Source organism: Cebus imitator, unplaced genomic scaffold, assembly GCF_001604975.1.
Source record: "Cebus imitator isolate Cc_AM_T3 unplaced genomic scaffold, Cebus_imitator-1.0 Scaffold117, whole genome shotgun sequence".
Lineage (NCBI taxonomy): Eukaryota > Metazoa > Chordata > Mammalia > Primates > Cebidae > Cebus > Cebus imitator.
In genome coordinates, this window is record NW_016107432.1 from 6,677,902 (window position 1) to 6,702,521 (window position 24,620).

General features: G+C 53.4%; 2 protein-coding genes across 3 annotated transcripts; both read right to left on the reverse strand.

Moving 5' to 3' along the window:
* Positions 1 to 363: 363 nt before the first annotated feature.
* LOC108311620 (S100 calcium binding protein P) lies at positions 364 to 3,538 on the reverse strand. The gene is made up of 2 exons (XM_017539117.2): positions 3,304 to 3,538; positions 364 to 638 (listed from the first exon to the last, which is right to left on the reverse strand). Exons 1-2 carry the CDS (start codon positions 3,439 to 3,441, stop codon positions 489 to 491), a joined length of 288 nt encoding a protein of 95 aa, XP_017394606.1. The 5' UTR covers positions 3,442 to 3,538; the 3' UTR covers positions 364 to 488.
* A 17,451-nt stretch (positions 3,539 to 20,989) lies between these two features.
* On the reverse strand, positions 20,990 to 23,248 carry LOC108311621 (putative MORF4 family-associated protein 1-like protein UPP). 2 transcript variants are annotated; one of them, XR_005201948.1, is made up of 2 exons: positions 22,314 to 23,248; positions 20,990 to 22,029 (listed from the first exon to the last, which is right to left on the reverse strand). XR_005201948.1 is itself a non-coding variant. In XM_037742215.1 (1 exon), exon 1 carries the CDS (start codon positions 22,805 to 22,807, stop codon positions 22,448 to 22,450), a length of 360 nt encoding a protein of 119 aa, XP_037598143.1. In that variant the 5' UTR covers positions 22,808 to 23,068; the 3' UTR covers positions 20,990 to 22,447. The 2 variants fall into 2 exon arrangements, 1 of the variants encoding a protein (XP_037598143.1); XM_037742215.1 differs by having other exon boundaries at positions 20,990 to 23,068.
* Between the last annotated feature and the right edge of the window lie 1,372 nt (positions 23,249 to 24,620).

Sequence of the window (24,620 nt, forward strand, 5' to 3'; positions counted from 1 at the left end):
ATAAATAAATAAAGTATGTTACTTGAAAAAAACATGCTGTTTGGAGAGCCGAGGGGCCCAGGTTCAGTGAGTGGCTGCTGACTGACTGAATCACTAGGTAGATGAATACATGGATGTGCATACCTGAGCCTCCCTCAGGTCCGCGACATGGTGGCATTCACACGACCGAGGTGGGACTGTGTCTCAGTGGGCACTCAGAAGATGGCCAACAAATGGATTCTTATCAACTGCCCTGTCTTCATCTGTCTTACCACTCTAGGCAGGCATCGAGTAATGAAATGACAAATTTAATTAGTGAATTCTGTTTTGTGGGGAGAAGACACTGAGGTTTTAAGGAAGTAGCCAGTTTCTCTGAGAACAGGATCATTTTATGAGCATTTATTAATCAGAGGGACACAAGCAGGCTCCGCTGAGGGGAGTAATTGCCAACAAATGCTTTTGGGAAGCCTGGGACCATGCCTCTGCCAGGAAGCTGCATCTCCAGGGCATCATTTGAGTCCTGCCTTTTCAAAGTACTTGTGACAGGCAGACGTGATTGCAGCCACGAACACGATGAACTCGCTGAAGTCCACCTGGGCATCTCCGTTGGCATCCAGGTCCCTGAGCAGTTTATCCACAGCATCCTTGTCCCTTCCACTCTAGAGGAGAGAGAGGCCCAAGGTCAGCGGCGACGGCGTCTGTGCAGGGCCTCAGCCTCCACCAAGCACTGCTGCTGGGCAGGAGGAGGGCACCCGCATCTGTGCCACCTTTGCTGTCATGCAGGGCCAGGGCCAGCTATGCATACAAGACACTTGGCATTCCTGGCCTTGAGAAGTTGTGAGCTGCCTTGACCGATCTGGCATGACATGAACTAACTTGTAATGCTTTTAGACCAAATTTGAATTGCGTTGTGCTATGCGGGAGGGGGTTTTGTTTTGAATTTTTGCAGGGATTTGTCTTTGGATTTGTAACGTGCTTTACAGTGATGGTTGTTCTCAGGAAATGCGTCCACTCTCTGCTCTATTTTTTTGTGCACTGCTAACTCCATGGGCATCCCATCTTGTGCTGACACTGAACTAGCTGCTTACACAAACACGAACTCCTCACAACCCCCAGGCAAGGCAGAGGCATTGCCCTGTTATGGATGGAGATGATAGGGCCCAGAGGGCCTAAGGGACCTGCCCCGAGGTCACACAGGGAGACAGGGAAAGCCAGGGGTGAGCCCCACGTGAGGGGTGAGCCCCACGTGTGGAGCGAGCACAGAGGCCCTCTATTCTTCTCTGCTTGGGCACCCTGGCTTGGGGTCCCAGCCTCTCAGGTCTTCTTTGAGAAGGCCAGGCCAGCAGGGCTCTCTGAGAGCCTGCCCATTTGATGGCAAAGCGTCCTCACTATGGGACCAAGTGGGGCCAGGATGCAGATCTGAACAGCAGCAGCAGGGGGTGCTGACGACCCAGCCCTGGGCCAGAGAGCCGTGTGTCCAGGTCTGAGCAAGACACAGCTGTGTACGTGAGGACCTTCACGACAGCATGGTTTGTAATCGCAAAAGCAAGACAGGGAAGTACAAATTCAGTAGCAAACAAACAGTGGTATGGCCACGTCACAATACTCTGCAGCCATTTCAAGTGATGTCACCTCGTCCGACTGTGCGGGCGCTGGGCTGGGCCTGGAGCAGATAGAGCCACAAGGCCGGCCCAGCCCTACCCGCAGGTGGACATTGTTCTTGGACTCCAGCTCTGCTGGGCTCCAGCAAAGGGCTGAGACGAGCACCCAGGGCCTCCCCTAGGTAATTGTAATGTGACACAGGTTTGAGGATCCCCGGCTTAGACGTTGCTTCTCAAAGTGTGTTCCCAGGACACCTGCACCTGCCCCTCCCCACACCCCAGTGTCTTGGATCAAAGTCCTGGGTTCAGTTCTAAAACCTTGATCATTATCAGAGCACCCCGAGCCCCGTGCCAGAGTTCCCAGCCCGGGGCTGAGGTGTTCAATGGACATCAGAGTTTGGGAATCGATGTTGTAAGTTAAGTTCAAAAAGAAATTAAATTGCATATAAACCCCACTCACGTGGGGAAAAGGCTAAAAGGGAGAGGAAGCGCCTGTATTCCAGAAGGGATTTCCTCCCTCCGTACTTACCTATTTTTACATTTTCTACCACAAACAGAACTTTATTTTTAAAAGATATCTTTACAGCATTTACATTTAGAAAATACTAGGCCAGGCATTGGGGCTCATGCCTATAATCACAGCACTTTGAGATGCCAAGGTGGATGCATTGCTTGAGCCCAGGAGTTTGAGACCAGCCTGGGCAACATGGTGAGATCTCGTCTCTAGAAAAAATACAAAAATTAACCGGGCGTGGTGACATGCACCTGTAGTCCCAGCTGCTCGGGAGGCTGAGGTGGGAGGATCACCTGAGCCCAGGAAGGTCAAGGCTGCAGCAAGCTGTGATCCTGCCACTGCACTCCAGCCTGGGTGACAGAGTGATACCTCAACTCAAAAACAAACAAAACAAACAAACAAAAAACAATGTTCTGAAGTGCTTTGTGTCTTTGAAGCTGTCATTTTCAATTATCAGCTTCCATGTGGGTCAGCCTCTTAGAGGGCAGGTAGGCAGAGTCTGGTGGGGCCCGAAGGGGAGGGTAAGGAAGGAAGAAAGTGGGGGAGTGAGAAAGAAGTAGAGGATGGGGGTCAAAGAGAAGAGGCGGAGACGGAGAGGGGAGGGCCTCTGTTTGGCCCGGCCGGAGGCTGCCCTGGGCGGTGGAAGGAAGCTGGTCCCAGCCTCCCTGAGGGGCCTTTTGTGAGGCTCAGGCCAGTGGCTCCTCCCTGGCAGGGAGCCCGAGGGAGGCCCCCAGCTCTGTGCAGACAGGCGCCAGGATGGAGCCTCCTCCTGTCCTTCCTGCCACTCCCACTAATACCAGGCAACAAGGGGCCTGGGAATGGGAGCAGGGAAGGTGGCAAGTGGGAGGTGGGGCTGGGGCATAGCCAGCAGCCTTGGAGGACTTGGCCTCAGGGACAGCCCTGGATTGCATTCCTCCCCCGCTCCCACCACAGGTTTGAGTCCCACTCTTCCATCAGGCCTGTTACTAATACACTGGAGTCAACTCCATGTTTCAAGGATCAAGCTGACCACACCCTCTCCCTGCTCAGATGCTCCGGTGTCCCCCGCCTTGATGCCAAGGTGGGTTGGTTCCTTGGCTGGGCATCTAGGGTCCTTCAGGATCTGCCCCCTTTGCCGCTGACCCCACTGCAGCTATCTGCCCTCTGCCTGCCATGCCTTCCGCTTCCCCCCAGCCCCCACTGAGTCCTGCGCTGCCCACCTGGGCTCACCTGCAGGAAGCCTGGGAGCTCCTTCTCCATCAGCGCCTTGAGCTCCACCTTGGTCAGGGTCTGCGTGCTGCCCTCGCTGCTCGAATAGCGGGAAAAGACATCTATGATCATGCCCATGGCTGTCTCCAGTTCCGTCATGGTGCCAGGTTCAGACCCACCTTCCTTCCAGGGGCTGGCAAGGCTGAGAAATGTCCCCCTGGTGGCCTCTTGGTGCTTTATAAGGCGGCCTCATATTGACACAGAGGGTGGGACAGCGGGGCTGGAACATTCAGGCAGGCCTGCCCCTCCGCATGCGTGTGCTTGGTTCTGATGAAATGCATCGCTGTGATGCCCTTTCTGGAACCCTTCCCCCAGCCATGACCCAGGGTGTGGGCCGCCTCCGGCATTTTACAGTGCTCCCCTGTGTCTTGAGGCCATCAGTGAGTCACAGTGGTGTCCTCCTTCCTGGCCCTCCCTCGGTAAGTGGGCACAGGGTGAGTGTGTGTGGAGTGAGTGGTGACCCTGTGGCCCTGTGTGTTGGTATCAGAGGGTGCTGGCACTCAGCCTGCAGGCACGAGGAGATGTCTGAGTGAATTCCTGCTGGGCATGTGTGTGAACCCGGTTCTGCTCCCGCCGCCCTTTCTCGGAATACCCTGTGTCCTTCAGCGGCTCAGCTTCCACCTCAGTCTCCTCACTCCTCCCCTGTGGGGCCGGACAGAAAGCTCCCCTTCATCCTCTGGGAGCTGGCTGAAAATCAGTGGGCGAAAGGCAGATTCAGAGGAGAAAAGCACCAGAGACGTATCTGATCGTAGCTTACATGGCATGGCAGCCTTAGGATGAAGACCCAAGGATCTGGGGGAAACTGTCCATGGTTACAAACACGAACACAGCATGGAAATATGATCACACACGAAAGTCAGGTCGACCCGTGCAGACCAGGAGGAGAGCCCGGCCCGGCCTGTCGGGACAGATTCCTCTGCACCTCCCAGCAGCTTTCCTTCCTTCTAGGTGTGGCCAGGACCCTCTCTGGAATTGAGGTCTTATGACCTGCAGTCAGATAAAGCAGCCCAGAGTGTTTCTTTACGGCTGGTTTCTATGCAGAAAGGGGAGGGGGTGGAGACTGGAGTCATAGTTCTGGGTTTTATGGCTGGGTCTGGGGACAAGAGGTTCTGGTTTCTATGACCCATCTTGGGGAAGCCTCTCAGGGAGGATGGGCTGGAGAAAGTTTTGCTTCTGAGGCATCCATGTTGGGGTGTTGTTTCTGAGCCTCGGCACTTACCAAACCCAGAGCAGCCGCGGGGCTTAGACAGCACAAAGGCTCCCGGGACCTCTGGACAGTCAGGGACTCAGGTCTCAGGCACGTTTGAATCCCTCCCCATCTCTATAGCGGAGGCACTCAGAGGGTCTGTGCCTCTGGGAAGCTGAGAGAGCCCTGGAGAGCATGGAGGTGGGGGCCTGTGTTCACATCCTGCCAGTCAAAGCAGACCCACGCTCACAGGCTCTCTCTCGGTAGAGATCTTCCAGAGCGTCAGCCTCCAGCAAGTGCCTAACCTCTCCCGACACAGCCACCACCAGCTCATGGGCCGCCCCGGCACTGCCCCCGCCGGCTGTGGCTCAACACAGATGGGGGCCACCAGCCTTACAAGAGCTGGCTTTCTCAGGACACATTGCCTCTGTCCGGGTGTCCTGCAGTGGAGGCTCAGCGTGGCCGCACTGGTAACCCTTTGGGAGCAGGGACAGGTCTGTTCTGCTCACGCCTGAGCTGGGCAGTTCCCTCTTGGGATAAGGTTGCACAGGACAGATCATCATCCTATCACCTCCGCCAGAGGAGCGGGGAAGAGAAGGAGGCTTCCTGCCTCAGAGGCAGTGCTCCTCAGGCAGGGCATACGCTATGTTTTATACATATATATACATTTGAGACAAAGTCTCGCTCTGTTGCCCAGGCTGGAGTGCAGTGGCGTGACCTTGGCTCATTGCAATTTCTGCCTCCCAGGTTCAAGCGATTCTCTGGCCTCAGCCTCCCAAGTAGCTGTGACAGGCGTATGCCACCATACCAGGCTATTTTTTTTTTTTTTTTTGTATTTTTAGTAGAGATGGGTTTTTTACCATGTTGGCCAGTCTGGTCATCACTCTGTTTTAAATTATTTATTTATTTATATTTTGAGACAGAGTCTCACTCTATCACCCAGGCTGGAGTGCAGTGGCACAATCTTGGCTCACTGCAACCTCTGCCTCCTGGTTCAAGTGATTATCTTGCCTCACCCTCTTGAATAGCTGAGATTACAGGCGTGCACACCACGCCCGGCTAATTTTCGTATTTTTAATAGAAATGGGGTTTCACCGTGTTGGCCAGGCTGGTCTCAAACTCTTGAGCTCAAGTGATCTGCCCACCTCGGCCTCCCAAAGTGCTGGGATCACAGGCATAAGCCACCGCACCCAACCTCATTTATTTATTTTTAGAGACAGCGTCTTGCTTTGTCACCCAGGCTGGAGTGCAGTGGCTTAATCACGGCTCACTGCAGCCTCCAATTCCTGGGCTCAAGTGATCCTCCCACCTCAGCCTCCCTAGTAGCTGGGACTACAGGGGCGCTCCACCAGCCCGGCCATTCACTTTAATCTGTCACCACTGTGGGAGGAAGGATCAGGACATCAGGTGGAAACTGCTTGTCCGCCCCGCAACCCATTCAGGCTGCTGGAGTAGCATCAAACCACCCAGGCTGCCCCTGCTGGGGTAACTCACTGGGTAACTCTGAGGACAAGCCCCCTCGGGACACTTCTCAAGAGTGGGGCCGCATTTTCCAAGGAAGGGTTCTACTCAGACCTCTGAGTCAGAGGACTGGTTAAAGGGAAGATTATCCCGACTTTATTCAGGAACGTTGCCGTAAGGGTGGTGACCATCACCTTGGGGGAGTTGCCCTGCAGGGCGGGTCCACACAGGCGCCCCCACACCTGCGTCTCCCACCTCTGTGTGGGAAAAGAATGCTTTCAGAACATTTAGTTATGAACATGTGCTTTTTCAAAGTGATGATTTTAAATGTGGTACAGAAGTCAAAGTGCGCTCACCCTCAAGAGGCCTCCCTCTCTACAAAGATCTTTGCAGAGATTACAGTCCAAGTGGTTGGCTCACGTTGCTAGACGCACACACAAGAGCACCTGGGCCGGGACCTCTGGGAGCCTGATGTTTGTCAGCTGCGGGTGCCATGTTGGGGAGGGAGCCACTCCCCTGTCGTCACTCTATTCAAAATTTAACGAAATGGCATTTATCTAGAACACTGGTTTCTTCCCAGGAGGAGATTGTGAATTGTATCATGCAAAAAAACTTTTTGTCCCTGACCAGGTTGGGGTCTTTTTTCTTCCCACCCTTCAGACTTGGGCACCCTGGGGTCATCTTTACAGCAGCAAGAGCTATGGGGTCCTGGGGTGACACGAAGCATTGGCAAGCCAGGAGGGCTGTGAGCTCAGCCTCTGGGCAGATTATGTCATTCTGTGGTGACTGCAGCAGCGTGGGAGCTGGGAAGGTGGCTCCCGCTGCCCCCAGGATGGGCTTTAGAACAGGGCAGATTTGGGAAAGGAAAGTTCTTGTGCACTCAGCCAAAACGCCCTCAGCTTAAGTTCCCCTGCAAACATCTAACAGCTGGTGTTCCCACACAGGGCAGGAGTGGAGAAACGGGTTGGCCTTCCCTGGGGCTGTGCGCCTGAGGAGGGTCCTGCCTTCCCCCACAAGCTCCCAGTTGATCACCTGGCGCTGCCAGTCAGGCTGACCCAGGCATCTGAGCACTGGACTCCTCTCATGCTTAGCATTAAGAGGCCAGATAAGGCTGGACACAGTGGATCACACCTGTAATCCCAGTACTTTTGGAGGCTGAGGCAGGCAGGTCACTTGAGGTCAGGAGTTCGAGACCACTCTGGCCAACAGGCAAACCCCTGTCTCTACTAAAAGTGCAAAATTTAGCCAGGCATGGTGGCACACATCTGTAATCCCAGCTACTGGGGAGACCGAGGCAGGAGGATAGCTTGAGCCTGGGAAGTAGAGGTTGCAGTGAGCCGAGATCATGTCACTGCACTCCAGCCTGGGGGACAGTGAGACTCTGTCTCAAAGAAAAAAAAAAGAGGCCAGATGAAGAGCGAGCTCAAACCACAAGCTTCTACATGTTAACCAGGTTAAAGGGCAACTGCTGACAGGAAGGGACCCAGTAGTCAACCCCGGGAGGGCCAGGATATGGCCCTGTTTTGACAAGGCCTTGCTCTCACCAGGGGTATGGGCAGGCAGGTTTCAGGTGGGGGTCAGGAGGTTTCAGGAAAACACAAGTTACGCGGTGGGGCAGGTAAGGCTCAGCCTGCCCAGCCTGTCCTGAGTGTCTTGGAAACAGCTCGGGAAGTGATTCCTCCGTCCTCTGGAATCTGGACCAGATGAGGCCTTCTCCGGACGTCTGTGTCCAGCAGATGCCACAGAAGGCCCCTCGAGTTTGGCCCCAGGTCTAGCACTGGCCCAAGCAAGTGGGGGCCGTAAGTTGATCTGAGCCTCCCAGTCCCTTCGCTGGGCTGGGGCATGCATGATCAGCGAGGCTGGGACCCTGGCGTCGGGGTCACTAGCCACAGATGGCGCCTTGTGCTTGGAGGAGGGTGGGGAGGGAGAGGCGACTGGGGAGGGGAGAAGCAGAGAGGCCAGGATGGGGGGGGGCCTGTGCTGGGGGGGCGGACCCAGGCCCAGGAAGGGCACTTGGAGAGCGCGGTGGGGTGGAGTGGGAGGCGGGACAGTGAGGAACAAGGCACAAAGAACCGCTCTCTAGGAAATCAAGAAGTTAGGATGGGCAGTGGGGGTCCAGGGTGGAGATGCGCTGGAGGGGGAGGAAGGCACCACCAGGGAAGGCCCCCCAGGCCGGCCCCACGGGAGCTTGATCCTGTCATTCTGAACGTGACAGTGCCAGCCACACATTTGAGCTCCTGGGTGATTTTAAGAACTGGCTCTTGCTGGGCCGCACCCGGGCAGGGCTGCCCCTTTCAGTGCCTCCCAGGTGATCCCGTTGTGCCAGGTCAGTGGTCTGGAGGGTTTTCAGCTGGGAGATACACTGTCAGGTTTGCCCTTTTGAGGCCCATGTGGCCGCTGGTGTGAGAGGCGGATGTGCACGGTGAGGCAGTGAGGGGGCTGCAGAGTGAGGAGCTCCAGCCGTGTGGTTCAGGGTCCCTGCCACGGCTGCCTGGGACACTGGGAGCTGGTGGAGGCCTCAGCAGGAGCAGGAAACTGAAGGAGGACGAGGAACCTCACTCAGCCCCTGACGTGACCTCCACTCTTTGCAGAAGGTAAACCGAGGCTCAGAGCAAGGAGCTTGGTCGGCAAGCCCAGGCCCCTTCACCCTGCCCGCGTTTCCTGCACTGCACAAATACTTCCCGGACCAAACCGGTTTGATCCTTGATTATGTCACAGACAAATATTTGATGAGGGAGGAGGCTGAGGGAGGTGAGGAAGTCAGTTTCTCAGGGACAGGCTGGACGCAGGGGTCATGTACTGGGTAGCTGTGAGGGCAGGGGTGGCGTCTCACCAGAGGGACACCGCTCCTGGGGAAGGCGGCAGAGCCCCTGAGACGTCTTGCAGGCCTCTTTCTCCAGGCTAGAACCCAGTGACTCATCTCTCAGGCTCTCTGGCAGCCGGGGGGCCCACACAACCCAGTCTGGTCAAATGTTTCACTGAAGGCTTTGGAGCCTGCCTTCTTCCTGGAGTCCTGGGCGTGTCCTCCCTCGGCCTTCTTCCTGGAGTCCTGGGAGTGTCCTCCCTCGGCCGTGCAGCCACGTGGAGACGGCCGCTGGGATTCTTGTTGCTTGTGATCGAGTATTCCCAACTGGTTGCGTTTGTGTTTTAGGGGCTGCGGAACAAATCACCACAAACTGGGGGGCCAAAAACACCAGCAATGTGCTCCCTCTTGGTTCTGGAGCTGAGAAGGCGGAAATCCAGGCCTCGTCAGGGCTAGTTCCTTCTGGGGCCTCAGAGGGGGACTCTGCTCCCTGCCCGTCCCCAGCTCTGGTGGCTGCCGGCATTCCTCGGCCTGTGGCCCTGCGCTCCAATCTCTGCCTCTTTTGTCACGTGGGCCCCCGTGTGTCTCTGTGTCTCAGGACACAGACATGACCCTGTCTTGGTACATTCGCAATAATCTGATTTGCAAAGAAGGCTGGATTCTGAGGTCCTGGGAACGACATGAGTTTTGGGGGCTGCTGTTCCCCTCAGCGCACCGGTGCAGAGCTCGGTGACACCGCCTAGCTGCGTCACAGTGAAAGCCTGGCACTGTAGAAAGGCACAGGTTGACTTCAGCTTGGTCCCTGGCTTTGCCCTTTATTTGTTCTGTGACACCTTGGACAAGTTCTCTGACCAGAGCGTCAGTTTCCTAGGAACTAGTGACGATGATCATTACCCTCAGAGAGAATGGGGGAGTCAAGGGTAAGCAGAGCACAGGATGAACTGCAGCGGAGGGTGGGAGGCTCCTGGCAGGCGTCAGCTATCCAGCAGCGCTCGAAGAACCTGCTGCTCCCCACTTCCTCACTCCTGGCTGCCTTCTCTGCTGGGTGTTCTTTGGAGAGGAGCTGTGACTAGTTCATCCTGTCCCTTGAGGAGCTGCCAGTCCAGTCAAGGACACTGAGAAGCAGCAGGCAGTGACAGTGCAGTGTGACAGTGGCGTGCTGTGGCAGCCCCACGGAGCAGCTACCCAGGCAGGGAGGTCAGGGAGGCTTCCTGGAGGAGGTGGTGCTTCAGATGAGACTTGAAGGAGCAGAAGGTGTTTGCTAGACAAGGAGGCTTGCTTGGACAAGTGGTCTTCAGAGTGTGGCACCAGAATGTCAGTGTCAGCATCCCTTGAGCTAGAACACCCCTGAGGCAGGGCACCGCTACAGGGGAGGCTGGGAGAGGGGCCAGCCAAGCCTGTCAGGGGATTCCGATGCACCCCAGGAGCCTCAGGACGTTCTCAGCAAGGGCAACAGCCTGTGCCAAGGACGGGAGCTGGGACAGAGTGTGGCACATCTGTAGATACTGCAGCGGGGGCAGAGGCTGCGGGATGGGGAAGTGGCTCCAGGTGGTGGGAGTCAGGGGGATGTGATTGGTGGGAGACAGAGAGCGGGGTGAGGAATGTTTCCTGAAGCTGGAAGTCAGCGACTCTGTGCCCCTGTGAGCTGCTGTAGAGTGGCTTTGGTGATGGATGTGAAATATTAAACATGGGCAAAGTGCCTCAACAGAAAGGAAAAGCCCACCTTCTCAAAGAAGATGCAGCAGGTTGCGTGGTGTCTTCCAACTACCTTTTTTGGGCTAGGGTTTCATGTTTTATAGCCCCCCAGTTCTGGGGGTCCCCATTATTCCTACCCTCTCCTCACCCAAGGCCCTCCTCAAGGCCACACCATCATCTCTGTTGAGTTGATTTCTTTAGTGAGTCAAGACTTCCAGGTGGCAGAGTACCAGAGAAGCCATGACAAATTGGGGAGACTGAGTCCAAGTTCAGGACTGTCCTTGGTGGAGAGCACTCTGCTTTGAAGCACAGGGGACTTGGAGCACCTTTCCGAATGTGCTGACCCAGGCCATGCCCATCTAACGTGCTGACATTCTTCAGGCCAGTGCAGCGGCTCATGCCTGTAATCCCAACGCTTTGGGATGCTGAGGCGGGAGGATGGCTTGAGCCTGGGAGATCAAGACCAGCCTGGGCAACACAGCAAGACCCCGTCTCTACAAAAAATGCTTCAAATGTCTTTCCTCATCAGATCCCTCTGGGACAGACACAATTTCCTCCCTGTGACCTTCACTTTCAGTAGAAGCACAGGGATGTCTCAAGTGTCCAGTGGTGGCAGGAAAGGGGGCCCTGTGTGTGGGCACAGGACTGACCGGTACAGGGTACCAGCCTCGGGTGAACAGCCTGCCCAGCCCTTGGGTCACTGACTTGCTGGGTGACACTGGGGCTGCTTCCTTCCTCAAGGGCCACTTTCTTCATCTGTAAAATGAGGGATTCAGATAAGGTCACCTCCAGGACTCCGAACCCACGGAGCACACATTCTCACACCAAGGTGCCCAGATTCCTAGGCATGCACAGTGCATGTGGGGTATATTAGAACACCAGGGGTTTTAAAACATTTCTATTTAGACTAAGAAACTCACAAGGGGAGAAAACAGGAGCCCTGTGAAAACATGGGGTCTCCAGCTCCCAGATCCATCCAGCCGGTTCCTGGAGAGACAGTCCTCCCCACCCCGAGCAGCCATGTGCACTGGAGGTCCTGACCCCGGTGAGTGAGTCTTCACAGTCAGCTCCCTTGGCTGGGTCTTGGGCGACCACAAAGGCAAGGCTGGTTGGAGAACCTGGAGGAGGAAGAGGGAGAGAGGCTGGGCCCTGTGGCCTGAGGGCGTCCTGTGGAGTCTGCAGTTCGCCACCTCTGCCCTCTCTGAGAGTCTCCCAGTGCTGCCAAGGCCAACACGCTGTGGTGGGGGTGCAGGGCCGGGGCGTGGAGTAGAGGACAGTCCAAGTCTGGCTCTGCCACGTGCTGGCTGGGGACCTCTGAGCCCAGTTTTCTTATCTGTAAAATGGACGGGGTGCACATGCTTCTACCCCAAGGGTGGTTGTGAGGCTGGGCAGTGCCCATCCAGTGGTTGCCCACTGACAGCTGCAACGGTGAATGTTATCTGTCCACTCTGCTATGCTATCGGCCCTGTTGTTTGTTCAAACTCTCATCTACAGGCTGCTGTGAAGATATTTTTGGGTGTCATTACTATTTAATTAGCGGACTTTGAATAAAGCAGATGACCCTCCACAGTGTGGGTGGGCTTCATCCGACCCATTGAAACTGAGGTTTCCAGAAGGAATTCTGCCTCCAGACCACAATACAGAAAGCCTGACTCAGTTTCCAGCCTGCACCGTTTGGACTCAAGTCTGTGACATCAGCTGTTCCTGAGTCTCAGGCCTGCCAGCCTGCCCTAAGAGTTCAGACTTGTCAGTCCCCACAATCACATGGGCCAGCTGCTTAAAATCAATCAATCAATCAATCATAGTGTTAAAATAAGTTACCAACATTCAAAAATAAGGTTTCACAGACACACAAAAGAGGATTCCTAACATGGAAATCAGATGATCCGACCACACTAGGCATCCATTCCTGCCAGAGCAGGGCAGCCAAGCCCCCTGCTCCCCTTGTCTGAGGTTGGGCTGCCCTGGGCATGTGAGTTTTTCCAAACTCCCATCTGGCTTTGCATTCAGTTAAGCAAACACTTGGTCAGAAACACTTCCGCTAGGTGCTGGGGATACTGGGGAGAGTCAGATCTGGCCCCTGTCCTGGAGGCGGTGCTGTGGCGTCCTGTTGGGGGACCAACCCACTAGCGCACGGTGCAGGGAGAGAGGTGGGGCAGGGAGGAGGAGGGCGAAGCCTGGGTGCACAAGCTCCCTGCTGCCTCCTTCCCTTGGGAAGGCCCCAGAGCCGCAGCCTAGCCGTCCTGTTCGTGGGAAAGCTGGGTTGGAGAAGCTGACTTGGGTCTGGGGCCAGAAGGAGGCTCATGTGTCCTACTCCCTGGAATTGTTCTGGGAGGTGCAGCCACCCCCCACGGGGGCAGCCCTGCCAGCTAGGAGAAAGGGGCCATTTCCCCAGATCACAGCCTGCTGTCTTCCGAAATGGCGGAGAGTGGGAGGGTCTCTTGTCCTCGTGAGCGGGCCAGCGGTTTGTTCTGGAACTGGGGGCCTGAAGGGGAGTCTGCTCAGAGCAACGCTGGCATCTGCCTCGTGGGGAGCTATGAAGACCCTGAAAGAAGTGCACAAGGCATTTTCCCTCAGCCACCATGGCGCCTGTCCTGGAGGTGCACGGACAGGGACTGCTGCTGAGCACCCCAGCCCGGCCCCTCTAACTTTAGCCTGGGAGCCCCTGGGACTCCCGGAAATGAGACTAAAGTTGAAGCACCTGAAGGCTTACATGTTTTACCCTTAACCTTTATTTTTAAAAATTTGTATAATATTACTTTTCTTTTTTTTTTTTGAGACGGAGTTTCGCTCTTGTTACCCAGGCTGGAGTGCAATGGCGCGATCTCGGCCCACCGCAACCTCCGCCTCCTGGGTTCAGGCAATTCTCCTGTCTCAGCCTCCTGAGTAGCTGGGATTACAGGCACGCGCCACCATGCTCAGCTAATTTTTTGTATTTTTAGTAGAGACGGGGTTTCACCATGTTGACCAGGATGGTCTCGATCTCTTGATCTCGTGATCCACCCGCCTCAGCCTCCCAAAGTGCTGGGATTACAGGCTTGAGCCACCGTGCCCGGCCTATTACTTTTTTTTAAAGAGACAGTCTCGCTCTGCTGCCCAGGCTGGAGTGCAGTGGTGTGATCACAGCTCACTGCAGCCTCAAACTCCTGGGCTCAAGCCATCCTCCTGCTTCAGCCTCCTGAGTAGTGAGGACTACTTTTTTAAAACTTCTTTTTGTATAGATGGGTCATTGCTATGTTACCCAGGCTGGTCTTGAACTCCAGGGCTCAAGCAAGCCTCCCAAAGCACTGGGATTACAGGCATGAACCACCATGCCTGACCTAATGTTACTTTTATTAGTTTTTTAAACACTGTGAAGTATAAATCACTAAACAAAAAAATGGAGCCTAAACTTGCTACTCAGATAAAATTTGTTGATATTAACAACTAAATAAATCGGCTCCCAAGCAGGCTTAGAAAATTCAAGCGAGATTACAAGGACACCTCATGAAATAGAAAACCCTTACCCTACCCAGCCCCAGCCCTCAGTCTGGGGCAACTAGTAACAGCTGCTGTGGTTTCTTCCAGAAGAACGTGCCCACGCACTCCAGCTTCTGGGAGTCAGCGCTGGTGTGTGCAGCAGTGAGAAGGCGCACATCTTCCTTCGAAGGCTCACGGGCACCACGGCCACGTCCTACTCTTGCCTTTCCGCCCGAGCCCTCCCAGCACACTTTCCCCTTCGGTCCAGCAAGGCGGTCTTGTCCTTCTTGTCCTGGCCTCTTTGTCGACAGCCTCCCTTGCTGTCAGCACTGGACCTGCCAGTGGCCTGGGAGCTCTGCAAAGGCCAAAGGTGGGTCCAACCCACTTCTGAGTGCCTAGAACCCAGCCCAGGGCAGGAGCACCTTTCCTGGAGCTGTGGGGTATGGGGGCAGGGCTGAGGGAGGAGAGACAGAGGGTGGAGGACTAGAGGGGTCAGGGTCAAGATGAGGGCCAGCGTCCTGCCAAACTCTGCTGCCCACGACAGACCTGGGGTGCTCTCTGCAACTGGGTGAGGAGAGCTGGCTGGTGTGGCCGTAATTGTTTCCCAGAGGCATGGGTGGTAGAGGTTTATTTAAAACCAATCAAATCTCTGCCCACTACTCCCCTCCCCCCGCCCTCCTGCTCCAGCTGCAGGCACCCTGGCTGCCCTCACGTTAGACGGCATGGCTTCACTGTCCTCTGGCTTAAGGAGAACCTTTCCTGCAGGTTATAAGTGGACACCTTTATCCACCTAGTACTAGTGTGTGAGAAGTTTTGAAATGGTCACATACTGGATTGTGTGAAATGCCTTTTCTGTGCCTAACGAGACCTTCATATATTTTTCTTTCTCCACTAATCTGCCAGTGGGCTGAGTTATCTTACCAGACTTACTAAGGCTCAGCAGCACAGAAACCTTATGGCATTTACTGGTTTTTTTTTTGTTTTTGTTTTTGTTTTTTTTTGAGATGGAATCTCCCTCTGTTGCCCAGGCTGGGTGCAGTGGTGCCATCTCGGCTCACTGCAACCCCTACCTCCTGGGTTCAAGCGATTCTCCTGCTTGAGCCTCCTGAGTAGCTGGGATTACAGGTGCATGCCACCACGCCCAGCTAATTTTTGTATTTTTTTTACTAGAGATGAGGTTCACCATGTTGGCCATGGCTGGTCTTGAACTCCTGACCTCACTCAGGTGATCCACCTGCTATGGCCTCCTAAAGTGCTGGGATTACAGGCGTGAGCCACCATGCCTGGCCTTCTTAGGACATTTACTATCTGGCTCTTTAGGGAAAAATTTAATCCCTAGTCTAGGGCAAAGTTTTCTTCAGTCCTCCCAGAAGTTCTGGCAGGAATACAGGCAGGGAGTATCATGCTCATTTTATGGGTGGGGAGAGAGATCCGGAAAGGTCTGGTGCCTTCCCCAGGGATGTACAGCTCACAGATGCAGAAGGCATGATGGGAACAATCTTCTGCTCACCTCCTCCCACCTGCACCAGGGCCAGAGCAAAGAAATGCCAAGAACGCTGCCCAGCTCCCCCAACACCCCTGGAGACTTGGTGAGGTGAGCTCTGCATGGCAGGTGGAAAAACCTTTTCATGAGGGCGCCCCTCTTCCAGCCACAGTCATTGGACCCCTCAGGAGGGATGGGCTGGAAGCATCCTGAGAATGATGAGAAGCTGAGAAACGATGCTCCTCATATTGGCCGTTGACAAGACTGGTGCCTTCCCGGTGAAGCGGACATGCAGGATGAGTCCTGCAATGGGACCTTCGTGGACTCTAAGCAGCACAGCAAACATCCTCCCCAAAGGCTGCCCACCAGGTGGCCCCCAAACTGCGCAGGGATAAGGGTTCTGAAGTCCCCTCTCTCATCTGCGCTCAGGCAGAGCCTTGAGAGGACCACTGCCTGCGTTCCGAGTGGGGCGCAAATGAGCCTGGGCTTCCGTGAGCTTGACTAAGAAACAGCACAGGCCGGACGCGGTGGCTTACACCTGTAATCCCAACACTTTGGGAGGCTGAAGTGGGCGGAACATGAGGTCAGGAGATTGAGACCATCCTGGCCAACATGGTGAAACAGCATCTTTACTAAAAGTACAAAAATTAGCTGGGTGTGGTGGCGCGTGCCTGTAATACCAGCTACTCGGGAGGCTGAGGCAGGAGAATCGCTTGAACCAGGGTGCCAGAGGTTGCAGTGAGCTGAGATTGCATCACTGCACTCCAGCCTGGTGACAGAGCGTGACTGTCTGAAAAAAAAAAAAAAAAGAAAGAAAAGAAAAAGAAAAGAAAGAAAAAGAAACAGCACAACTGTTCTTCGGTCATGCACTGAACCTGCTTGCACACCTCCACGCCTCAGGCACATCTGCCGAAATGCACTGGAGGCAGCATTCTGAATGGCAGCGAGGCCTCTCAACCGTCAGCAGAGGGCTGCGCAGAGGCTGGGGGCAGCCGACAGGACACTGATTCCACTAGAGGAGGCGTCCTGCTTTTTGAGGAAGCTTTTCAGGCCACCTCCCCCTGGAGACCCTGGGAGAAAGGGCTTATAAACTATAATCATCCAACACAGAACTTTAGAACCAATTGGACTCCTCCAGGAGGGAGAGGCCACAAAAGGCTTGGTGGACTGAAGTATGGGACAAGCTGTGTGAGGGGAGCCTAAGCTGGCTGGGGTGCCCTCTGGGGAAAAGTAGGGAGAGGGCTGGGGGCTTGAGGGTGGCATTTGGGCAGTGGTTGTAATGTTTCCAAAGGAAATGTTCTAGAAATGAAGTGTCAGCGAGGGTGCACCTCTGGCTGCTGGCTTTGGGGAATTAGGTTGGGGGCAGGGTTATGCAAACCGGCTGACCCCCAGAGGAGGGACTCTGCAAGGTGCAGAGGGAGGCAGGGACCTGCAGGGGGAGCTGCAGGGGCCACGTGCTGCCTGCAGCTGTGCCACCTGGATCCTGTCTGTCCTGCTACACCAGGTCAGTCCCATCAGTCAGTACCTCTGTCCACACCACACATGGTCACACACAAAAAAGACACCCTCCCTTCAGCTATCCCTGCAGTTACCCCATTTCTCTGCCATATCACAGCAGAATTTCTCCAAAGAATGCTTCATGTTTTCTCTGTTCACTTTTACCACGGTTCAGCGGCAGTAATATCCCAGCAGGGGATTCAACATAGGCAAAGGCCGTGGGTCCACACCACGTTTGCCATGGCCAGGAAACAACAAATCAGCCAGTGTGGCCAGAAGGAGTGAAGGAGCACTGAGGAAATGGACTGGGAGACCACAGAAGCCTGCATGCTCTGTACTTTGTGGCCTGTGGCCCAGACTTCAATCCCATTCTAAAAGCCAAACACTGGAGTGACAGCTGAATTCTCAATGATAGAAGCCAAAGTCAGTGAGATAATGTTAATGACATCAAAAGAAAATATTTGCCAACCTAAAATTATATACCCAGCAAAACTATCTTTCAATAAAGAGAGAAACAAAACTGAGGAAGATGATTGGACTGGTTTGTCAGAGAGCAATGACTCAACGGACCACAATAATGAACTCTTCATTCTTCTGAGTACCACAGTATATGTGCAATCATGACTGTGGGAATTAAGAAACACAGAAAAATGTGTCTGACTTACTGAACAAATAATAAGACTGATGGGTACAGCCTGACCCAAGTTTAGGATGCCTTTGAATAGCCAAGAATTATGTTGTATTATGACATAATCAAGGGGGAGAAAGATCAAGGACCAATTTCATTTGTTCATCAACCTTTTTCCAGTTGGAGAGGTCTCAGGGCACCTCTGGAACCCAGGAATCTTCTGCTGGCTAATGAAACTTAGTCCAAATATAGGACCTACTTGGAAGTGCTAATGTGGCTAGACCATACAATGAAATCCCAAAAATCTCTGAGAGGGCCTCAAACACACGTCTTCAAGGTGCTAACTCAAAGGGCAAGGCTAAAATTGTCAAAAGAGGTGGCTGGTTACTTTATATGAATCTGAGTCAAATGGAATGTCAAGGCTCCAAGTTAACTTAGAGACAACACAGTGCAAATCTTTCATTTTATGGTGGTCCCCCAAAGAGATGGTCACAGGGTGAGTGATTGGCAGAGCCAGGAATGAACTGCCCTTCTGACCCCAGCCCATGCCTTGTGTGCTGTCTGCTGTCTGGTGTACCTTCAGAAGGGTTAGGGCTCTTTCTCCCTCAGTGGGTTCCCTTCCTCTAGGCTCAGACACAGGATATTGCCCTTGGCTCCTAAGATGGAAAGTTCACAAATTTGGCTGTTACCATCATGGCACGCAAGATCCAAACTGCTTTTATCAAAGGAGTGAGGCAGGATGAAGCAACATGCATGTGTAGAGGGCTGGGCCTTGGCTGTTCTCTGCTGACAGGATGGGGTCAGTCTGACTGGAACCTTCTACACACCCTCCCTTCTCCTGCTCACATCCCCACACAGCTTCAATCATGTAACATATGATCAGCAACCCCTCAGGGAAGGGGCCTTGCCTATTCCCTGGCTGGGCAGATACCACCCACCCTGGGCTTTGCTCATGCTCAGCACTTCTCACCCACAGGCAGGGGCTGCTCAATGGCCATCTCACCTGCTAGGGTGCAAACCCTCTGAAGGCAGCAACTGTGTAAGAGTATGGCTGTCATGTCACTCCAGGCCTGGCATGTGCTAAGTCTTCAGTACCTATTCAAAGAACACTTGAACAAATGAATCAATGACTCCATTGCCATTGGTGTCCCAAGGACCTAATACATTGCCAGCAAAACGCACTGAATGAATACATCAACAGGTAAGTGAATCCATCCTATGACATCCACTGGTTGGTGTCCAAAAGACATCTGGACATGGGACATGAGGAGGGTGGGATGCCTGCATTCAGGCCTCCAAATCTCACTCAGCCTGAGGGACGCCTCACACCTCTTGTCAGTCAGAGGGGGTCTGTCTTGGAACATTCTATGAGGCTGGAAACTCAGTCCCGTGCTTGCTGCTGCAGCCCTCTCTAGAGTGGTCAGCATTCTGAACTGTTGTTTCAAAAACCATCACGACTTGATTGCTGGGCGTAGAGGGAGTAGATGGTATACCAGGAGCTACTGATGCTGTGAAAGAGCTTTGGCATCAATTGAATTCTTCCAGGCAAGGTTCTGTTCTGAGGGTTTTCTGCGAAGTTTTCTCACCTGAGTAATGGGGATAATAAAATGATCTCTGATATTTGTGAAAATTAGATAATGTATGTTAAATGCCCAAACCCAAGTGGATTCTTGTAATAGAGGTTTTTGTTTTCTCATCCTCACATCCTCAGTGTCCTGACACTGGCGGGAGCTTTGGGAATTGGACTGGGAGGTAACAGACGAAACAGGCCAGTGCAAGCTGTTTCCCTTTTGACTCCTTTGTGTGGTCTTAGAATCCAGCCTACTCCATCCATCCCACTGACATCCTACAGAATGATGTTCCTCTTTATGAGTTTGCTAAAGCAAATTTAACAATCCCGGAGATCATTTTTTTTTTTAAGGAAACGTATTTAACTGGAAGCGTACTTGCCTTACCTGAGATACAAGACACAAAGACAGGTCTCCCGAAGGACCCCCACCCCCCAAACCCCCAATTCCTCCCTGCCCCATTTCTACCCGTTGGTGGCCTCTGCAGGCCATTCTGGGCCCCTGACCTTTTTGTGTTCACTGTGCTTGGGATGCTGTTTGTGTAGCTGTGCCCAAGCTTCTGGCTCAGAGCAAGAGTCAGTGGATCTGAAGGGAATCCTCCCTAAGTCCTCCCCCCACAGTGTAAGCACCTCTTTGCCTGTGAAAGTCCTTGTTTACATCTGTAGTCCCAGATGAATTTCTATTAACAGAGCCACCTTTCACTTCTGAAAGTGGCCCAGTTTGACAAAGGGTATGAAATAGGTGCTCAGGTCCCGGGCCTCAGAACCGTCGCGGAATCCGCTCAAGTCCATATGCAGGCCCTCGGCAGCTTCCCAACATGGTCCTCACCCGTCACCACCCACACAGCACATGGTTCACTCTCCACGCTCCCACTCTTGTCCTTGTCTCCCACTGTCAGGCCTCAACACAGCAGCCACCTGTTCACAGATGGTCAGCTCCTGTCATCCTCTGCTGGCAACCCCCCACCAGCTTCACATCCAGCCACTGCTCCCTCTGACCTCAATGCCCGCTACTTCTTCCCTTCCCACTGGGGTTTCATGCTGTTCCTCACCTTTTTACCCTGGTTGATCCCCCTGCCTAGAAGACTCTTTCCCTAGACACCCATGTATATTCCACACATAGGCCTTCAGGCAAATGTCACATCAGACATGTCACCTGACCATACAAATAAACTAGAAACCCCACACCCTATCCCCCAAGGCCGTTTGGTTGTTTCCCACAGAACTTGCCACTATTTAATATGGGTACATATCATTTTTTTCCTGCTTCCCTCATTTAGGGGTTATCTATCTAACAAATACTTATATAGCACTTATGATGGCCAGACACAGTTCTAAGCATCTTATAAATACCAGATCCAACTTTTTTTTCTTTCTTTTAGAGACAGGGTCTCACCACGTTGCTCAGGCTGATCTCAAACTCCTGGCCTCAAGCAATCCTCCCACTTAGGCCTCCCAAAGACTTGGGATTCCCGGCATAAGCCACCGTGTCTGGCCCTCAGATCCAGTTTTGCAAGCTCTACGTTCACTCAGGTAGCATCAGCATCATCAAAGACCAGCACTGCAGGCACTAAACTGTAATTATGTTTTCAGACCTGTCTCAACCCACTAGATTGTCTGAGAAATTCCTAGTGCCTAGCCTATCGTGGAGCTCTGTGGTCACAGTGAATACTGGCTGCCTGAATGAACTTCAGCTCTCCTAAGGCTGGGGCCAGACCACATGGCTTCAGGAGGCACCCCCTCCTCCTCTAAGGTCTGCTTCCTTCCCCTTCTGCGGCTCAAACTCCACCCTGGGCCACAGACTTTGAACAACTAAATCAGAAGCAATTCATCTCCATTTGACAGTGACAACTCTCAAGGAGAAACTTATTTTGAAAAATGTTTATTCATCTTTTTCCTGGCCAAATGCTTTGGTCATCTGCACAAAGATTCTAAAAACTGGCTTTCAGCATGTGTTTTTCCAAGCAAATGAACTTCATCATCACAAGGCGGAGCTCTGATTTTACTCCCTGTGGAGTCTGGGCTCTGATGACCTAGGCTAGTCATCATCTAAGCCTGGAATGACTGTTTGAGACCCTCATGGCCAGCTTGAAGCTTTCCTTCCTCAGCCACTCTGGGCCCTTGAAAAGGTCACATGCATTTGTGGCAGAGACTCTATCATAACGAAGTTTACCCCAAAGTCAGCAAATACATGTGCCTAGAATTCATCCCAATTGTACATTCCTCACCAGACAGGTTACACGATGTGCACCAGTTAACATGCCATAGGAAAATTACATTCCAGGAAAAAAAAATGCTATAAAAACAAAAAAACAAAACACCAAAACGGCTCTCCTCCTTTGATCTGATGGTCTGCAGAGGTCTTCAAATCCTCACACCGCCACTCTTCCAGACCAACCGTCCACTGGGGCCTTCTCAATCTCATCCAAAGTCGCACTCACAACCTTGACTGGGGCTCGGGTTCTTGATTTTGGTAGCTGCAACCACGTAGAGTCTTCTCACTTGTAGAACTCTAACTTCCAGTCTCTCTTGAGTCCCCAAATTCCAAGAACCATAAAAAAAAATAGCAAAGCACAAGGGTATACTTCCAAACTTTGAAAATAGAATAAAATCACAGGAACAAATATGACCACATAGCAGCATACATACTGTACAGGCCCTATTCCTTTACGTGGGACATGAATGAAAAGCTGTCTCTTCCAAACTGAATGCACTTATTAACCAAAAAATACACATGACCATCTAATGCTGAAGTCATCCACCAGGATGGTACTGGAAATTTAGTGGCTAATGTGGAGAAAACGCAGGCAGAAAAATAGGGGAGACAAAACGAAAGGCTCTCTCGGTATCTGCCTGTCCAAGCAGCCACGACTCCTTATCAGGTGAACACAGTTCATCAGCAGGCAACCTAAACTACAAGCAGGGGAAATTCACCATCACAACATAAATTTTGAGCTTGAGATTCTCATATCTGGGAGTCACACAAACCCAACCACCTGTGCACGATGCTACCACCTGCAGGAAGGTCATCGCAAACGCTCCAATCTCATAACAACATTCACATGTTTCCAGCAAGTATCTTCGCTTCACACTTTTCTCTCCACCCACCGACTGAGCAGGTCTACGTCTTGCAAATACTTTAAGTGGTCACGACTCTTTACAACAACATATCAAATTAGTTCCTCTAATTACCTATGAAAAAAGAGTGAAACCAACTTGGCGGAGAGCGTGGCACGGTTCTGCGCTCCCCTCCCTGGCTGCCCAGCGCCCTCCACGCGGGACACTCCCCGCCGCGCTCCGCTCCAGCCCCGCGCGGCCCCGCCGGCTCAGCAGCACTCGCAGCCGGCAATCCGCTGATGCAGCTCCACGATCCTCCTGCCCATCCGCGCCGCCTCCGCGGCCTTCCTCTCCGCCTTGGCGCACAGCCTGGCCACCCGCTCCTCCGCCTCCGCGCGCGGGCTGGGCATAGGGGCCCGGGCGCCCCGCTCCTCCGCCTCCACCTCGCTCTTGATGGCGTCTAGCAAGCTCTGGATCTCCAGCAGCTTCCTGCGGGCCCGCCAGTGCGCCCGGGCGCGCTCGCGCTCCAGGGAGGCCAGGTCCTCACGGCCGGCATGGGACGCAGGGCTCAGCGGGCTATCCGGGTCTTCCCGGGGCTCCCGCGCCTCGTCCGCGTCCACGGGCCGCATCCCGCCGCCGGCCCTTCCCGCCCGCGGGCCACTCCGAGGCCGCCCACCAGCAGCGCGCGCGGAAGCCTCGCTGTCACCAGGGACCAGACTAGCAACAGGTGGCACCGGTTTTCGCAGCGAGGACGGCGTCCAAAATGGGGTACCAGCCGTCGGCCAGGGCGCTACCACCGCGGCCCTTTTACGACACCCGGGCTCCTTTACAGCCACGCAGCGAGCTAGAACCGCATTCGCGGCTCCCACCTCGGCGGCCCTGCGCGCACGCGCACCCGCGCACGCATGCGCACCCCGCGTCCCCGCCAGCTGTAGCGCCAGGACTCCCTGGGGATTCTAGGGCGTGGGCGCTCACACCGCTTGAAGGTTTAGGTCGACTTCACGCTAGTTTAAGGAACTAAACTAAATCAGCTGACGCTGATAACCATGTCCCAAGCACTGCTCAAAGTTCCCAACATTCCAAATTATAAACACCCAGGCCGGGCGTGGAAGGCTGAGGTGGGAGGATCGCTTGAGCTCAGGAGTTCTACACCAGCCTGGGCAGCAAAGCAAAGAACACGTGGACTCAGGGAGAGGAGCATCATACACAGGGGACAGTTGCGGGGGGCGGGGGGTAGGGGAGAGACAATGGGGGGCATGGTGGGGAGTGATAACATGGGGAGAAATGCCAGGTATAGTATGCACCTAAAGTAAAATAAATAAATTATTAAAAATAAATGAATAAATGGTAAAAAAACAAAACAAAACAGACAAACAAAAAAACACAATAAATTAGCCCAGTGTGGTGGCGCGCGCCAGCTACTTGGTCGTCCCGGCTACTTGGGAGGCTGAGGTGGGAGGATTGCTTGAGCCAGGAGGTCGAGACTGCAGTGACCTCTGAACGCCTGATGGCGCCACTGCACCCAGCCCAATGACAGAGCGAGACCCTGTTTCAAAATAAATACATAAAAATAAATAATAACCGAATTCCGTGGTCCCGTTAGAATAGTCCAGGCTCCGAGAAGCCAGGTGCTAACAGCTGGGATTTTCCCCCAGCCAGGGCCTCTGCTCCCTCCTGCCTCAGACAGATGCTCCTGAACCCAGAGCTGCGGGCTCGGGCTCGGTGCGGATGCTGAGGGCTGTGACCCAGCTTCCCCCTACCTTTTTCTTGGTGGGGAGCTGGGGAGAGATAGCAAGGGGAGAAATGCCAGATGTAGGTGATGGGGAGGAATCCAGCAAATCACACTGCCACGTGTGTACCTATGCAACAATCTTGCATGTTCTTCACATGTACCCCAAAACCTAAAATGCAATAAAATAAATAAATGGGAAAAAAATACAAAAAAAAAAAAAAAAGAGTATAAGCTTCACTCTGCCTGGGACTTTGGCCATAAGTCAGAGTCTGGCTTTACCCACCCTGAGCACCCCAAGGCCAAGGTGGGTCTGATTCTGCAATGTTTCCTCAGCCCTGCCAGGCTCTGAAAATGTCCTTAGGAATAATCCTGAAAGAATTCTTTCTTCACCGGACTATATAAGTGCCTCTGTGAGAAAACAGACCTTAGTCAATTTAGTCATCTGTTTCCTCACAGCTTGAAATGGGCTTGGCATACAGCAGGAGCTCAATAAATGCCAATTTAACACTCATTTCCCAAGAGATCTTTATTAAGCACCCACTGCCTGTCATTGTGTCTAGGCTCATTCACTGTGTACCTCTAGAAGAAAATGAAGCCAAGCCTCCACGCTTGATGACCAGGGGTCACTCTCAGCTCCTATAGGTCACTCTCTGGTCCTTACGCCTGCCCTCTCCATCTTCAAACCCAGTAAGAGCATGTCGGATCTGTCC

What these genes read in the sequence shown, in the direction of transcription:
- LOC108311621 (XM_037742215.1), bottom strand. Translation starts at nt 22,807, where the DNA reads ATGCGGCCCGTGGACGCGGACGAGGCGCGGGAGCCCCGGGAAGACCCG.
- LOC108311620 (XM_017539117.2), bottom strand. Translation starts at nt 3,441, where the DNA reads ATGACGGAACTGGAGACAGCCATGGGCATGATCATAGATGTCTTTTCC. An exon ending in AGCTCCCAGGCTTCCTGCAG is followed by an intron (nt 639 to 3,303) that starts GTGAGCCCAGGT and finishes TCTCTCCTCTAG; the next exon opens with AGTGGAAGGGACAAGGATGC.